General features: G+C 38.4%; 1 protein-coding gene across 11 annotated transcripts in view; it reads right to left on the reverse strand.

Moving 5' to 3' along the window:
- Positions 1-17387, reverse strand: part of fnbp1b (formin binding protein 1b) — a 220142-nt gene that overhangs the window by 96182 nt on the left and 106573 nt on the right. For all 11 annotated transcript variants that reach the window (XM_072240164.1, XM_072240165.1, XM_072240166.1 and 8 more), the window contains exons 5-6: positions 10923-10985; positions 7330-7434 (exon numbers count right to left, since the gene is read on the reverse strand). In XM_072240164.1, the coding sequence (XP_072096265.1) occupies positions 7330-7434; positions 10923-10985 (168 nt within the window). The remainder of the gene's footprint in view (positions 1-7329; positions 7435-10922; positions 10986-17387) is intronic.

The following is a 17387-nucleotide window of genomic DNA, read 5'->3' on the forward strand; positions in this document are numbered from 1 at the left end:
CTAGACAGCTCTCTCTCCCGTCCCTTCATTACACATCTCCAAATGCTGCTCCATCACTTCAAACAGTTCAGGGTTCAAAGGGGGAGCCGCTCTAGACAGCTCTCTCTCCCGTCCCTTCATTACACATCTCCAAATGCTGCTCCATTGTCTTCCTTATCTCTCTCTCTCCCAAAGACAGGTGGCAGACCAACTGCTGATCACACAGGACAGCTAACATCTATGTGTACTCTTGTCACAATAGAAGGCCGCATCGGGAGCACCGGACGCAGTATAACACCCCAGCCGACTCACAGGTGAAGTGTCGCCTCACCTGGAAGGACTGTCTGGGGTCCTGAATGGTGGTGAGGGAGGAAGTGTAAGGGCACGTATAGCACTTGTTCCGCTTATAAGGATAAGTGCCGGCAGGGAGATGGGTGCGAAGGGATGGGGGGATGAATGGACAAGGGAGTCGCGAAGGAAGTGATCCCTGAGGAAAGCCGAGAGGCAGGGGGAGGGAAAGACGTGCTTGGTGGTGGGATCCCATTGGAGGTGGCGGAAGTTAACAGAGAATTATAAGTTGGACCTGGAGGCTGGTGGGGTGGTAGGTGAGGACCAGGGAAACCCTATTCCTAGTGTGGTGGCGGGAGGATGGAGTGAGAGCAGATGTGCGTGAAATGGGGGAGATGCGTTTGAGAGCAGAGTTGATATTGGAGGAAGGGAAGCCCCTTTCTTTAAAAAAGGAAGACATCTCCTTCGTCCTGGAATGAAAAGCCTCATCTTGAGAGCAGATGCAGCGGAGACGGAGGAATTGTGAGAAGGGGATGGCATTTTTGCACGATACAGGGTGGGAAGAGGAATAGTCCAGGTAGCTGTGAGAGTCTGTAGGCTTATAGTAGACATAAATGGACTTTAGTTAGGTTTTTGACAAAGTATGTGTGGTAGGCTGGTCCAGAAGGTTTAAACACATGGGATCCAAGTGGAGGTGGCTAAATGGATCCGAAAGAGTGATAGGAGGTACAGGGTGGTGATGAAAAGATACTTATCTAACTGGAAGTTTATGACCATTGGTTGCTTGTGATATACAGTATATCAATGACTGGAGTGCATATGTAGGAGGTGTCTATAGTAAGCTTGCAATCGACATGAAAGTTGGTGGTGTTGTGTATATTGAGCAAGATTATCTTAGGCTACAGCAGGAGTACAGATGGAGATGCAAAGTTGATCAGGTACAAGTGATATGATGTATTTTTGGGAAGTCAAATGGCAGTGGGACATACACAGCAATGGTAAGCTGCTACTAACGAACAGAGATATCTTGGTGTTTCCTGAAAGTGGGAACACAGGTTGATGTGTAGCAAGTTTGTCTTCATAAGTTGGGATGTAGAATATAAATGTTGGGATGATACATAGCAAAATGTGATAAAACACAGGTTAGACCACACTTTAAGTTCTGCACGTGTTTCTGATTGCCACAATATAGTGATTGTGCTGGGAAGAAAATGCAAAGAATATATATCAGGATGTTGCCTGGATTGGAGGACTTCAGTTATGGGGAGAGACTTTCCATTAGTAGAAAGGAGGCTGAAGAGCCTCATGACAGAGATTTATAAAATTATAAGAGGTATAGACAGGAAACAGATTATATCTCTCCACTATGGAAAAGGGATCAAAACAAGAGACTTTAGATAAGATAAATGAGTTTTAAAAAGAGATTTTTAGAGAAAATTTGTTTTTTTTTAAACACAGAGAGATGATGGATTGAGAAATAAGCACCACATTTAAGAGGCATAAAGTCAGGCATTTAAATTGGCAAGGCATAAAAGGGTACACACCTAGAGCAGGCAAACATTCTACATGTAAGTGGACAAAAAGCTTGGCACAGATACAGTGAGCTGAAAGGCCCATTTCTGTCTGATACAACCTTGTGACTCTCCATGATAATTAGTTTCACTCTTCAGAATTATTTTTTTTTAAATATTCAATGCTTTATTGTTTGATTTTTTGAAGTGTAGTATAGTATATAATACAAATATTTATCCATTTCTTAGCTGCATTCTTCAAAACTTTGTTACCAGGACAATTCTGATTAATTAATACATAGACCTCAAGATTCAAATTTCATAAACTATTAATATGTAAGTTCAAACAACATGCACAAATCTAAAATATTGAATATAATCTGTGCAATTTTACAAAAGTCCTCTCTCAATTTAAGTTAACTTTGCATTTGAGAGTGTGGTCACATGGGGCTTGATACAAAAAGGGCATTATTCATGATATGGAATCAACAAGCAATTGACCACTTACCAAACACTATCTTCAGTGTTTTGTAATTTTGTACCACATTCCATGCATTATGATAACCTTATGATGTTCACCCAATGCCACGTAAATTTGCATAGCTGCAGCTGCTTTGATTACACATCTCTATGCTGTATTTTAAAAGGCCATTTTTGTTTATACTTTTTTCATAACTAAAGCCTCTTATTTAAGGTTTAATCTTAAGAAGTTGCTTCTGTATTTTCTTTGCAGCCTTGAGAATGTAGCTATAGAAAATTACCTAAATGGCATGATTTATTCTAACTGCATTCTGGGAAATAATGTATATAAATAGCTTTATTTTTAGATGTATCACTTCTAATGAAATCTTGGATCTTTTTTATCTCATATTTTCTTTCTTACTATTAACACTTGGTTTAATAAGTCAAAGTCACATTTTAACTTCAGTTTCTTCAAGCAAGGAACATTGGAGTTCGATCTTTCTCTTATCATAATTCAAAGATGCCTACTGTTAGCTATAGACTTCTTTGTCAATTCTCATTACAAACACTCTACCTATTATCCTTCTGACATTTCCTTCACCTCAAACAAGATTATTTTAGACCTTAAGATATAGGAGTAGAATTAGGCCATCTGACCCATTGAGTCTGTTCTGCTATTTCATCACGGCTAATCCAATTTTCCACTCAGCCTCAATCTCCTGCCTTCTTCTCATACCCCGTCATGTCCTGACCAATCAAGAATCTATCAACCTCAGCCTTAAATATACATACAGACTTGGCCTCGACAGATGCCTATGGCAACGAATTCCACAGATTCATACTCTCAGGTATTAACATTGCTTCCCCATCTTTTCATTTTTTTGTATTATCTCCATCATTATAACTCTATAACTTGTTCTGAAGATATCAAATCTGTATTGTTTCATATAAATGTACTACTAACTTATGTACAGATAAATGTTTTATATTCTTTTATTAAGTGATGAATGTCTTCAAAGACACCTGATGAAACAAACCAACTGCTCCAAATGTAGACACATTATATTCCTCACAATACAGCTTCACATATGAAAATCAACAGGAGCATGCTGGAAGAGTGTAGAGGACCTTCCATACTGAAGCCCTGAAAGGAACTATATGTGATATGTTGTACTTCAACAAGGATGTCATCAGAGAAATCTCCCAAACACTGCACACCACCAGTACAACTTTGAGGCAAAGACACTTTCTTCTGGCTGTCAAAGTAACAGTACCAATGAACGTCTACTGTATACACCCGAGTTGGAGGAGTTTTCAGCATTCTGTAATCACGTTGGCCATTGTTGTATTTGGGAGGTCACTGAGATTCTATTCAAGGCAAGCTAACCTCATTTCATTAACTAGAGATTAACAGGCCATGAGAGCATGTGGATTTGCTCGAACTGTGGGATTCTCCATCATGCAGGGTTTCAATGACAGAGCACATAATATTTTGTGAATATAGCATTTCCACTCTACCCCAGATAGAAGGAATCTATTGGAAGATACATTGCTGTAAGACTCTCCAAGCTGCTTTCATTTTCAAGCCATTGTGCTACAGGATTTGTGCTGGGGATCACATATAAAACACCTTAACTTGCTGATGGCTCAGAACAGTGAGGGTTTTGAGAATGATGCAGGGATGATTCAGAGCGATATAGGCAAATTAAGCGGCGCCAGCAACAAGCGCGACCAATGGTGACGCCCAGGAGAATGTTCACGAAACCCCTTCTTTTCTTCTAAATATACTCCTACTACTAATCTGTGTGTTTACATTTTGCAGTTTACATTTTGATAATGTGTTTTTGGGCTGACTGAGTGATCTGGTGCTGTTCCTGTCTCCAAGGGAATTCGGCCTTGTACAACATGGAGTCTGCGTCCTAATGGCAGAGTACGAACCTAATGATCAGCTCCAATTCTCAACCAACTTGCCAGTGAAAGCATCCAACAAGATTGAAATCAACGAGGACAAGAGCAGAAGCTGAGCAGGTGTTCAGCACTATCCGCCTGCCATCCATCTGAATTTGACCGGTCTCCCTCTCCCTCTCTGCTGCTGGAGGAAGGAGTCTTGGTTTTGGGTAAGGTTTGATTGACGCAGTTTGTGGATTGGACTCATTTTTAGAGGACACTGCAGGTCATGTTATATGTGTTTCTGGTTTCTGGTTACTCCTTTGATAATAACTGTATTTTGAAACTTTGAATTTTTTTTTATTGCAGTTTTGCATGATTTTGATTGGGGCAGATTGGCTCTGCAGTCTGCAGTTAACTAACAACACAACACTAAATTGAACTGAATGGAACTAAACAGAATATTCCTAGATTGTTTCAAGGACTCTGCGGTTTGATGTTTAATCTTCCGTGTGTAATGCACTTTTTTTTGCCGTTTACGTGATTTGTTCTTCATTTTGCACCTTAGGTGTTTGATATTTTCTTTGAACGGGTTTCATGGTGTCTCCTTGTTTTGTGGCTGTCTGTGGGAAGATGAATTTCAGGGCTGTATACTGCATGCATACTTTGATAATAAATATACTTTGGTTCTTTGAATGGGCAATACAAGGTAGATGGAATATAATTTAGAAGATTGTGAGGTCATGTCTTTTAGTGTTATATTCTTGGGTGCTTGACAGAGAAAATGCAAAGATGATGTTTTCCTTGCCTGACAATCAGGAGTCATGGTCACAAAAATGTCAGCCATTCAAAGGGTGGTGAATTGTTGGAAATCTCTACCTAAGAGAGCAGTGGCAGTTCAGTCACCAAGAAAATTCGGGGTTCGCACTGAAGAATTTTTAGATATTAAGGAATCAAGAGATATGGGATTAGTGCAGGAAATGACATTAAAGAGACACTAAGTAGAATGGCTGAGATGCATAAGATGCCAAACAGCCAACTCAGGCATCTTATGTTCTTTACTCCTCTGTGATTCTTCACCTTGAATGTCAACCTCCTGACAGGTTTCTGAGTACATCAAGCACTGCATCCTGCATAACATACAGTACTGGAACGCTTGATGGAAGAGAACTTTGAAGCCTGTTCCACAAAATACACATAGTGGCCACTTTATTAGGTACCTTCTGTACCTAATAAAGTGGCCACTGAGTATACATCCGTGGAATTCTGCTGCTGTAGCCCCATCCACTTTGAGGTTCAATGTGTTGTACATACAGGGATACTCTTCTGTAAACCACTACTGTAACACATGGTCATTTGAGTTACTGTCACCTTCCTGCCAGTTTGAATCAGTCTGGCCATTCTCCTGACCTCTCTCATTAACAAAGTGCTTTCACCCACAGAACTGCCACTCACTGGATGTTTTTTGTTTATCGCATCTTTCTCTGTAAACTCTAGAGACTGTTGTGCATGAAAATCCTTGGAGATCAACAGTGTCTGAGATACTGAAACCACTCCGTCTGGTACCAACAGTCATTCCATGGTCAAAGTCACTTAGATCACTCCCCATTCTGATGTTTGGCCTGAACAACAACTGAACCTCTTGACCATGACTGCATGCTTTTATGCAATGAGTTGCTGCCATATGATTGGCTGATGAAATATTTGCACACACAAGGCTGCTGAGTGCATTGTGGCATTTTCTATTACCTGCAAGCCAGCCAGTAACCGTTTCAGCCTCAAAGCATCAACCTGCTACAAGGTCTTTGGGGACTCATTCTAGCAAAGACTTCTGTGGCTGTCTTGTGTGTGTTATAGCCACAATACCATCACACCTTTAAGAAATGCAAGCTAGCTTTAATTCCAGCCAAATATTCATAATACTGACTCCTGCTGAGGTGTCCAACCATGAACAGAAGGGTTAGGGCTGAACGGATACAGAAACTAATTAAATGAGCAGGCTGCATGAAGTTGGCAGCATTACAATAAACAGATGTCCATAATCAGGAGTATGTGATTCAGGCACCATCTTCAAGCAATGTCCACAAACATTTCCAGGCTTATTTTTGCTTTATAAATTTAGGCAAGTGAACAATTACCCAGCTATGTGAAAAGAACCTCCTAAGCTGCAGAAATGGTGACATAACCTCAATTACACATTACAAGTTTAGATTATGCTATTCATCCTAATTTATTCATAATGATTATCAAATATATGCACTTAATGATATACATTTCATTTGCCATAAGTGTAAATACACCCATTTTGGATGGTGAGGATACGCTAACAGTTAACAATTGGAAAAGGGATTTAGAGTTGAGTTGCAAGTCTATTTCTTGCCAGTTGCTAACATGGAGATTAGCCATTGAGCTACTTCTATTCTTGAACCTTAACATGCCTAGATTACAAATCCAAGCCGAAGTCACCCTGAAATACAAGTTTGATTATGGTTGTGTAATCATTCTTAGAACTTTCTTACTCCTCCATCAATTATTTGAATTCATATGCTGTATCAGTCAATTTCAGTTACTAATCCTTCATTCAGTCCAGCTATAAATGGAAATTAGATTTCAATTATGCAATAATGTTATTACTTTTATGGATAATCTATTGTTAATGTTACATATTAATTGAGTAGAAGCATTTTTTAAGCTTTACTCACAAAAATATTGTTCATCTTCAAGGTTAGTATCACTAATAGCCTTTAAGAAGATTGAGGTGAACTAACTGCTGATAAATCAGATATTTGCTGAATCATTTCCAATACTGGAGCCATGTACAGGCTGAACATGTAATCATGAGATTTCTTTCCCTGAAATTCACAACTGAATTGGAGTGGTTTTTTTTTTAAGACAGCACAGAACTTCATGGTCTCTTATACTGCCCTTAGTTCTTTATACAAGATTTTTATTCAATTAATCACTTAATTTAAATTCCTCAGCTCTCAATGTGAATCATTAGTTCAACCCTCTTGGATTATTCATGAGTAACTTCACAACAATGATATCTTATCCTAATTTCTGACTGTCAAATGGTTAAAAAGCATTTCCTTCAAAAGCACTTGTGCTTTCAGAAGCATAACAATCATTTAAAACTATAAAGAAAATAATTGGTCATATGTCACCAATCTCCAACTTAGGTATATAGCTACTTCCGACATACCTTTTCCACATCAGCCTTCGTTACGTTCAGATCAGCATCCATCTTCTCAAAATGTTGCTGAGCTCGCTCTGCTTCTTTACAATCTCTCTCAAACCTTCGCTTGCTCTATTGTTGAATGGAAATGTGAATTAAAGACAGAACAAGTAGCGCACTGTCAGTTGTATCAGCTGGTATTAAACAACATTGACAAACTAAAAATCAAGACGTTATTCTATTTGCATACAACACAGTCTTGGGAAGTGCATGGTCATGCACTTTGGTAGAAGGAATAAAAGCACAGACTATTTTCCGAACAGGGAGAAAATTCAAAAATGCAGATGCAAAGGGACTTGGGAGTTCTCGTGCAGGATTCCTGTAAATGTTATCTTGCAAGTTGAGTCAGTGGTGAAGAAGGCAATCATTTCAAGAGGACTAGAATATATCAATGAGGATATAATATTGAGCCTTTTTCAGGCAATGGTGAGTCCTTACTTGGGTATTGAGAACAGTTTTGGGCCTCTAATCTAAGAAAGGATGTGCTGACATTAGAGAAGGTTCAAAGGAGGTTCACGAAAATAATTCCCGGAATGAAAGGCTTGGCTGAGATGGCCTGTTTCCGTGCTGTAATTGTTATATGGTTATATGTTATATATAAGGAGCATTTGACGGCTCTGGGCCTGTACTTGCTGGAACTTAGAAGAATGAGGGGGGATTCTCATTGAAAACTACAGTATGTTGAACATGGAGAAGATGTTTCCTGTAGTGAGAAAGTCTAGGACCAGAGGGCACGACCTCAGAATAGCGGGGCATCCATTTAGAAGGGAGATGAGGAAGAATTTCTTTAGCCAGACGTTGGTGAATCTGTGGAATTCGTTGGCACCAGTGGCTGTGAAGGCCAGGTCATTGGGTGTTTTTAAGGCTGAGTTTGATAGGTTCTTGATTTGTCAGGGCGTGAAAGGAAATGGGGGAAGGCAGGAGACTGGGGTTGAGAGGGAAATGGATCAGCCACGATCAAATTGCGGAGCAGACTCAATGGGCCAAAATGCCTCACTCTACTCCTATGTTATAATGTATTATAATGTTTTTGCCTATGTTATGACATAACAGCTTGCTTAGGAAAAGGCAACAATTTGTTTACATGTTATCTAATACTCAAACAGAAGCATGTCTTTAGCCACTTCCATCATCACCCACTCACCAATCAGTAGAAGCTCAATACGAAGATAAACAGATTTGACATTTCAGATCTTAGACCCTTCATCAGAACTGTGAAGGAGAGAAAAGAAGCTCAAAAGTCGCAAGGAGATTGGTGGTGTTGGTGAGGTTAGTGGGGTGGGGGTGGGGGGTCTTTGATAGGTAGAATGTACCAAATTGAATGTTTTTTCCAATGATCAGGTTAATGGCAGTATCATAATTGTAATGGAACTACCCTGCTTGAGGTACAAGTCTTCTGTTCCACAGCCATGGACGTCCACTAGTTTATCGGCTTTGCTATTTTGTGAGCCTTCACTTGATTGTTATCATACAGAGTGCATGACTCAAACTGGCTTCTGTGAAGTTGGCGACCTCAGATGATTCATTGATTTGAAGATAGTTATGAATGCTTCAGCTTTGCCTTCAGCAATTGTTGGGAAGTTGGGGATTTCATGGAGTCTTCTCCTTCTCTTAGCTATTTAAATTACCAGCTATCATTCACAATAGATTTGGTAGAGCTACAGAATTTTGATCTGATTTGTTGATAGTAAGATTGGTTAGTTCTGCCTACTGTATGCAGTTTAGAAATCATTATGACCTTCTCAACTTCTCTAAATTGGCATATTATCATTTCAGATATGCTAGCTGCAGCTCCTATTATGCTTTACTACCCCCGTCAACAAGATCCTCTGACTAGGTGATACTGGAAGAGTGAAGGATATGTGGATGTCTAATCTTCTACTGCTGTTGGTAGTATATAATGTCTCATGGGTGCCTAGATCTGCTACATCTGTTGTACTTCTTTTATGCATTTGAAGTGCTAAACTTAATGGACAATGTCTTCACGATGATGGTAGAACTTTGTCTCCCCAAGATCACTTCTACCAATACATCTACAACAGGCTGGCTTTTAGAATTGGGCAGTAATGATGAACACTGAAGTTACTCACTCAGAGGGCATTCTCTGCCTTTGCTACTTCCAGTGTTTTATCAAAACCTTTTGAACATGGATGAGCAATGACTGATCAGTTGAGGGAGGACACTGTGTAATAACCAATGAGTTTCCTTCTCTGAGTTTGATTTGTGCAATGATACTGCACAAGTTGATGTAGAGGACTCCAATAGCTACTTCCTCCTGCCTTTACACCACTGTGCCAACAGCCATTAATGCCAGCAGGACAGGATGTAATCAAGCTTTAGTTTGAGGAAATCTGATCAACTTCACTGATCTTTAATTTAAGTAGGAAACAGAGGAGACCAAAGAAAGGTCAGCATTTCATGCAGGCTGCATAGATATTAGCAAGATTTCCTTGTGACTGAATAACTATTTCCTGTGGGGTTAGGTTCAGTACCAGGATCTTTACAACTTTTGTAACAACAATGGTTTAGACTATAATACAGGTATCATTAATACATCTGCAGAAACAAGTTGGCAGTTGATGGTGAAGAAAATAACTGTAAACTATAAAAGACCAAAGAAAGGTTTGGTGGAAAAACATGACAAATAACATTTAATAAAGAGATTTGAAAGATGATGCATTTACATTAGTTAACATTTAGGGTGCTGGTATAAGATGGTGAAAAAAATTGTCAATACAATGGATACATCATGACCAGTACATTTTGGCCCATTTATTAGAGAAATAGTTAAAAAGGTACAAAAAAAACTGAGTAACAAATTATGTCTTTAAATGAAATGCAGAACAAACTAGAACATGACCAATACTACTACAGTACAATAAAACTGTGTATTAGTTGCTTATAGTGTTTGATGGAGGAATTCAGAGTATGCTGTCATCTTGTTTTGATGAACAAAATCTGAGCAGACACCTAGTGCAGATAATGAACTGCCCTCATTCAAAGCTTTTGGTGATTGCATCCTCCAAATCTTCATTTTCATTGTAACATTCAAGATGATTGCAGATACCTTCAAATGCTCTGTGATTCTTGTTGAAATAGTGAAATCACTTCATTTTCACTCCTGGCTGTTTCTGGTAACTCCAAGCTTAAATGTTTGAAACCTCAGTAAGCAAAGCAGTTCTGAATTGGCTTAGTGATTACTTCTCACCAACTGTAAGTGGCAAAAATCACTGATTTTTGAAACAAAGACACACAACTGACGCTATTTAAAAACTGTTCACTCCAAGCATGGTGCAGGGTCTAACAGACACAAAAATTGTACATGACTATCACTAGTTAGAAACTGGCAACAGTTTTCTGTCCCAATTAAATGGCGTATTGGCCCAAATAAACAACGGGAATCCTAGCTAATTTTTCCATTAGTTTTAGTTTTTCAAGAGTCGTCCCAGAAAAGCAGTTGCCCCAATTAACTGGAATTCACTATAGTTGCAATTTAGAGGGAACCATGATCCAGTAATCAGAAATTGCCTAAATTAAATATGAAATGGGAACAAACTTACTGCTTCAAGTTGCTTCCAACAGCTTTCGATGTGCTGCTGTGCCCTTCGTCCTTCTTGAAAATGCTGGAAGAAAAACACAAGTATTATATTTCTATACTGTTTTGATTCCTGGCACAATGGCTCAAGACTTTTGGGTAAGAGCTCTCTTTCAGCTGCTTCTGTAATACTAAATTAAACTTCTTTTGAGAAATCATTAAATTTGAGAAACTATTTCAAAGATGCTTAATGCCATTGAGATCTCAAGATTCTCAGTTCAATCTAATCAATTACATTGTTCATGTTTGATGAAAATTCAAGACTGCTTTCTTAACCATCTTTGCCTAGCACATGAAAAATACCAGTAAACTACAAATGATCATAAAATCAATTTAAAAATACACTTTATTTCAGAAGAATACGTCAGTTCTTAATCCAATAAGTATACAAGCATGCTTACTTATAACTATGTCATTCTATTCCTCCTTACCTTTATTCTAAAAGGTCACCCCTCAATTTTGAGGCTGTGCTCTCTAGTTCTGGATAGCACCACCATAGGAAACGTCCTCTCCACATCCACCCTATCTAATCCTTTCAACATTCAGTAGGTTTCAATGAGATCCCCATGCATTCTTCAAAATTCCAGAAAGTACAGGCCCAAAGCTGCCAAAAGCTCCTCATATATTATCCCTTTCATTCCCGGAAACATCCTCACAAACCTTCTCTGGACTCAATCCAATGACCACACATCCTTTCTGAGATATGGGGCCCAAAACTGTTGGTAATACTCCGTGCAGCCTGACCAGTGTCTTATAAAGGCTCAGCATATCTCCTTGATTTTATGTTTGTATATTCTATTCTCCTTAAAATAGATGCTAACATTGCATTATCACATACCCACGACCTAGGACATGTTCTCTTCTTGCTGCTGTCATCAGGAAACGGTACAGGAGCCACAGGACTCACACCACCAGATTCAGAAACTGTTATTACCCCCCATCTATCAGGCTTTTGAACCCAAGGGGTAACTTCACTCAACTTCACTTGCCCCATCATTGAAATGATCCCACAACCAATGGACACACTTTCAAGGATTCTTCATCTCATGTTCTTGATATTTATTTTTTATTTATATATTATTTCTTCCTTTTGCATTTGCACAGTTTTATTTACTTATTGAGATTATAGTTTGGAATAGGCCCTTCCGGCCCTTTGAGCTGCGCCACAACCAATTCCGTGATTTAACTCTAGCCCCATCATTTCCAATGACTAATTAACCTACTAACTGGTACACCTTTGGAATGTGGGAGGAAACCCATGTGGTCACAAGGAGAACATACAAACTCCTTACAGGCAGCAGCGGGAATGAATTCTGCATTCTGGTTGAAAATCTTAGTTGGGTGGTCTTTCATTGAGTCTGTTATTAGATTAGATTATGAGAACACTCAGTCCTCGTTTATTGTCATTTAGAAATGCATGCATTAAAAAATGATACAATGTTCCTCCGGAATGATATCACAAGAAACACAGGACAAACCAAGACTAAAACTGACAAAACCACATACTTATAACATATAGTTACAATAGTGCAAAGACATTAAAATTAAAATTGTTATAGTTATTATTTGATAGATTTACTGAGTATGCTCCACCAAAAATGAATCTCAGAGTTGTATATGGTGACATACATGTACTTTGATAATAAATTTACTTTGAACTTTGAAGAATAACCGAGATGCAATACTTTGAAAGATGGCTTGGTCAAGAGATTTCATTTTGCAGTATGGTTCACATTTGGCTTATCAGTTTTCAGAACAGCTTTAAGGCCTAAATATAGATTATTAGTAAAGCCAGTTGGCATTTAATTGTCTGGTGTAGTGACAAGAGTTTAAACTCCCAATTATATATTTAATATGTAATTACTACATTTCTGAGCTTCTTATTGCCATTGACCTCTTTCAAATTGCAGAATTTTGAAACAGAGTCAGATTTATTATCACTGATCCCTATGTTGCAAAATTTGTTGCTTTGTAATGGCAGTTCAGTGCAAAGACATTAAAATTAATATAAATTGCAAAATATCAAAATGCCAAAAGAAAAGAATAACAAAATAAAAGTCATGTGTTCATGGACCGTTCAGAAACCTGATGTGGAGGGTAAGAAGCTATTCCTAAATCACTGGGGTGAGTGTTCAGGCTTGGTTTCTCCTCTCTAATGGTAGTAACAAAAAGAGAGCATGTCCTAATGGTTACGGTCCTTAGTTATGGATACCACCTTCCTGAGACATAGCCTCTTGAAGATGTCCTAATGGTGGAGTGGGTTGTGCCCATCATGGAACTGGCTGGGCAATGGAGCTGAGATGATTAGACTGAATCGTGGCATGGTAGCGTAGCAGTTCGCATAATGCTTTACAGTGCCAGCAGCCCGGGTTCATTTTCTGCCGCTACAAAGAGGTTGTATGTTCTCCCGTATAACTGCATGTGTTTCCTCTGGGTGCTCCAGTTTCCTCCCTCAGTCCAAAGACGTACCAGTTGGTAGGTTAATTGGCCATCGTAAATTGCCCTGTGATTAGGCTACAGTTCATTTGGACAGAAATGGCCTGTTTTGCATTGTATCTCTAAATATATTACAACAGCCAAAGCCTTGCTGGCTGTAAAGCACTTTGATAGGGCCTTAGATTTGAAGGAAACTACTATATATCAATGTAGGTCCAACAACATTTGAAAGAGAATGTCAGGTGAACATTTCAAGTGAAGGTTTTGGTGTTGTTATGCACTTATTTTATATTTCTGAATTTCAGAAGGCTTTAAATTACTTATTCATCATAGTGGTCTCTAATTATGTGAAATTAAGAGAATAAAATATTTTAAACTGCAAATGTAAAATTGCTTGCAGAATCTTCTTGTACACATAGATGAACAAGTTTTAAAAAATGTTAATAGATTTTATTTTCACAGAAATCTGTGAGAGATTTAAGGTTTGAAAGTGATACTTTCACAAAGTAAGAGATTTAATAATTATTTACTGTTAATTTGATGCACGCTTTAATGGCAAATTTTGGAGAACCAGCCCAGGATAATAGTCTCCCCCCCATTGCAGGTGCCCAGCAGTGGTGTTACTGGAGTGCAAGAACCACGCCCAAATTTACTCCCAAGGGAACAGAAGCAAATGAGAACAAAAACAAATTACTGCTGCTATCAGCTCAGAGCAGACTTGAATCAAAGTTGGAACCTTTTCTGTGTGCTTAGTTACTTCTATGGACAAACTAGCACAGAATCTGTTAGTTTAGTTCAAAGCTACCAGAATAGCTACATGCATAAAAGTATCCCAGGTTTTATTATCTTGGAATTTTAAAAAATCTGGTCCAACAAAACAGGGAATTGTAGTAAGGTCACTGATCATTTTAGTGCTTTGATGTACTGGAAGAAATGCTGAATGACGTTTCAATTATCTGTAGTGCAACTACTTAGATCATGAGATGGAAAACTCCGCATCATCAGTTCCTCTATTTGAACACTGCTTGACAAGCTGCAGCTGCAGTGGTGGGCTCCGCAGGAAATTATTAATGGTTGCTTTTTGCTGAGAAAAAGCATAAATAAACCTGGAACAACTAACTGCTAAAAGATTTTGTGGCTTCAGAAAGCCTATGAACAACCTTGGCTTAAGTATTTATTTTAATAATTACAGCTCTATTGACATTTTACATCAACTGTTTAATTCTGATGGCAAGACCAAACATTGGAGTTGACAGATCCTTTTCCCATTAAAATACTTTTACGACCTTATTTTGTATCATTGTGTTTATAGTCCTGTATAGCAATCTGTGAAAAAGACTTCAATGGACGTGATAGTTTTAGTGTAAGCAAAGAAACTTGACAAAATTCAACTTTCACTTCTTGTCTTCCTTCTGCAGGATTCACTAAATTCTAAGTTGTCAGCTCCTGTGGCACGTTGCCAAAGTAAATTTGCTGGTATTTTCCAAAGATACAAAATGGAAAAAGCCTGAATTAAATGCCAGGAATACTCACCAGATCAGGTAGCATCTGTGGAGAGAGAAATAGACGTTGCCTGCCTTTGCTGTTTTTTCCAACACTTTTGTTTTTATGGTGATTTCTAGATTCTGAGATATTTTATTTTGATTTTAGAAAATAATTAGATGTTAATATTCCATTATATTTGCATTAACTGCATACCTGCCACTGAACAATAAACAAAAAGCAGATAAACAGACATATTCATCTACTATTCCTTCACTGCAATGATATTTAGAATGTAGCCCTAGCAACTTGTTGGACTTGAGGGTGGATCTTAAGGGATTCTATGTAGATCTGTGGGGAGATGAACTAGCTGGATTGTTCATGCATCATCAGCATGGACTCAAGTTCTCCCTCTGTGCATACTAAACTGTGGGTGAGAGAAGCCTGACTTTCTGTAGCAAGAAATAACTTACTTTGTTAAAGGTCAGTATTAGCCTTTCTCTGAGTTTCATTCTGGGTTGCCATAGCAACTGTTGATTTTCTTCTTGAGCCTCTGAAATATCTAAGAACATTTTCTTGACATTTAATAAGCTATATAAATGCATGCTACTGTAAAAAGTTCTTCGAATCAAACATAAATTGACTTGCATATGGTAGCTGCATTAAAAATATTTTCCATCTTACTCAGAGATGTTGCATGAGAGCTTGTGCAAAAATTTCATGTACAAGTCTTGTTATATAGAGTCTGACTCATACTGTTACTTCAGTCACTGGTTAGTAAGCATCTTCAGGATGTTGATGGTGGGGGAATTTAGCACCAGTAAAGTCACACAATGCCAAGGAAAGGTGACTGTAACACATTTCTGCCCAAAACTTATTTTCCTAAAAGTTATTTGAGTTACTGAGTAAATTGATATGTCTTCAATATCAGAGGAACTGAACAATACAACCATCAATGTCTTCCTAACTTTACAATGAAAAACTATCTAAAGACTGTTGGCCCCAGGTAACCACCTTGAAAACTCTTGTACCTACATTTTGGGGGATATTGGCTTTCAGTAATCAAAACAAAGTTTTGTACATACATGACTATAACCACTTTTACGAAATGAGTTTGATGTCTTGATATTGTTAAATACTACCTTGATATCCAGCACAATCAACTCTGCTCAAATCCAGTTTTCAGTATTACTGTCCTGATTTGTACAAAGGTTGTAATGAGATTAGTATGAAAGAAGAACACAGCACAAGAAATGGCACATCAGCCCACCATATCTGTGCCAATGATGATGCCATCAGACACTAATCCTATAGCCACATCCATCTATCCTCTGCTTGTTAACATGTTTGTTAAAATGTCTCTTAAACATTGCTATTGCATCTGCTTCCAACACTTCCCTGGGTAGTGTGTTCCACGGAAATACCAACTTCTATGTCAAAAAAAACTTACCTTGTAAATTGCCTTTAAACCTGCCTGCTCACATTAAATCTAATCTGTCTGGTTTGTGATATTTTCACCCTGGGAAAAAGATTCTGACCACCTACTCCATCTATGCCTCTCATGTGAAAACAATACAAGTTTTTCCAAACTTTCTTTATAGCTACCACCTTCCAATCCATAGTCATAGTCATAGTCATACTTTATTGATCCCGGGGGAAATTTTTCATTACAGTTGCACCATAAATAATTAAATAGTAATAAAACCATAAATAGTTAAATAGTAATATGTAAATTATGCCAGGAAATAAGTCCAGGACCAGCCTATTAGCTCAGGGTGATTGACCCTCCAAGGGAGGAGTTGTAAAGTTTGATGGCCACAGGCAGGAATGACTTCCTACGACGCTCTGTGTTGCATCTCAGTGGAATGAGTCTCTGGCTGAATGTACTCCTATGCCCAATCCAGGCGTTATCCTGCACCTTCTCCAAAGCCTCCTCACCCTTCCATTAATGCAGTGTTCAGAACGAGACACAATATTACAAAAGCAGCCAAACTGCCGTTTATACAGCTGCAAAATGGCTTGCCAACATTCTACCCAATAAATAAGTGGTTGTGACAGAACTGAATTGAGCACTAGTGAGTAGGTTATTGCTGAGTGATATTTATGACAATCTCTTCCATCAATTGGTTGATGATCGATTAAGCTCGTATCATAATATGTTAGATTGGATTTGTCATGCTTTTTGTGGGGTGCTTATGGAAAGTTTCACTTTCACTTATATACCAAGAAATTCACTCTCTCTCATTCTGGAATAGATTGGATAGATGAGTTGGTAGCTCCATAGTGAAAGCCCATTCCCTTTCCAATATCGCATGTGTTCAGTCATTTTATTGTCAAGTGGAGAGAATCAGATTGGCTGAGGACCAACTTCTGTGATGGTGGAGGTGTCAGGGGCAAATTTAGACAATTGACCAATTTCACTTATTTTGAACACTTTCTCCTTTTTGCTGCGTTTGGAAAAATAAAACAAAGCTTCCACAATAGATAATGAGCTTTCAACAGTATTGCTTTC

The sequence above is a fragment of the Mobula birostris genome, chromosome 22, assembly GCF_030028105.1.
Source record: "Mobula birostris isolate sMobBir1 chromosome 22, sMobBir1.hap1, whole genome shotgun sequence".
In the NCBI taxonomy this organism is placed as follows: domain Eukaryota; kingdom Metazoa; phylum Chordata; class Chondrichthyes; order Myliobatiformes; family Myliobatidae; genus Mobula; species Mobula birostris.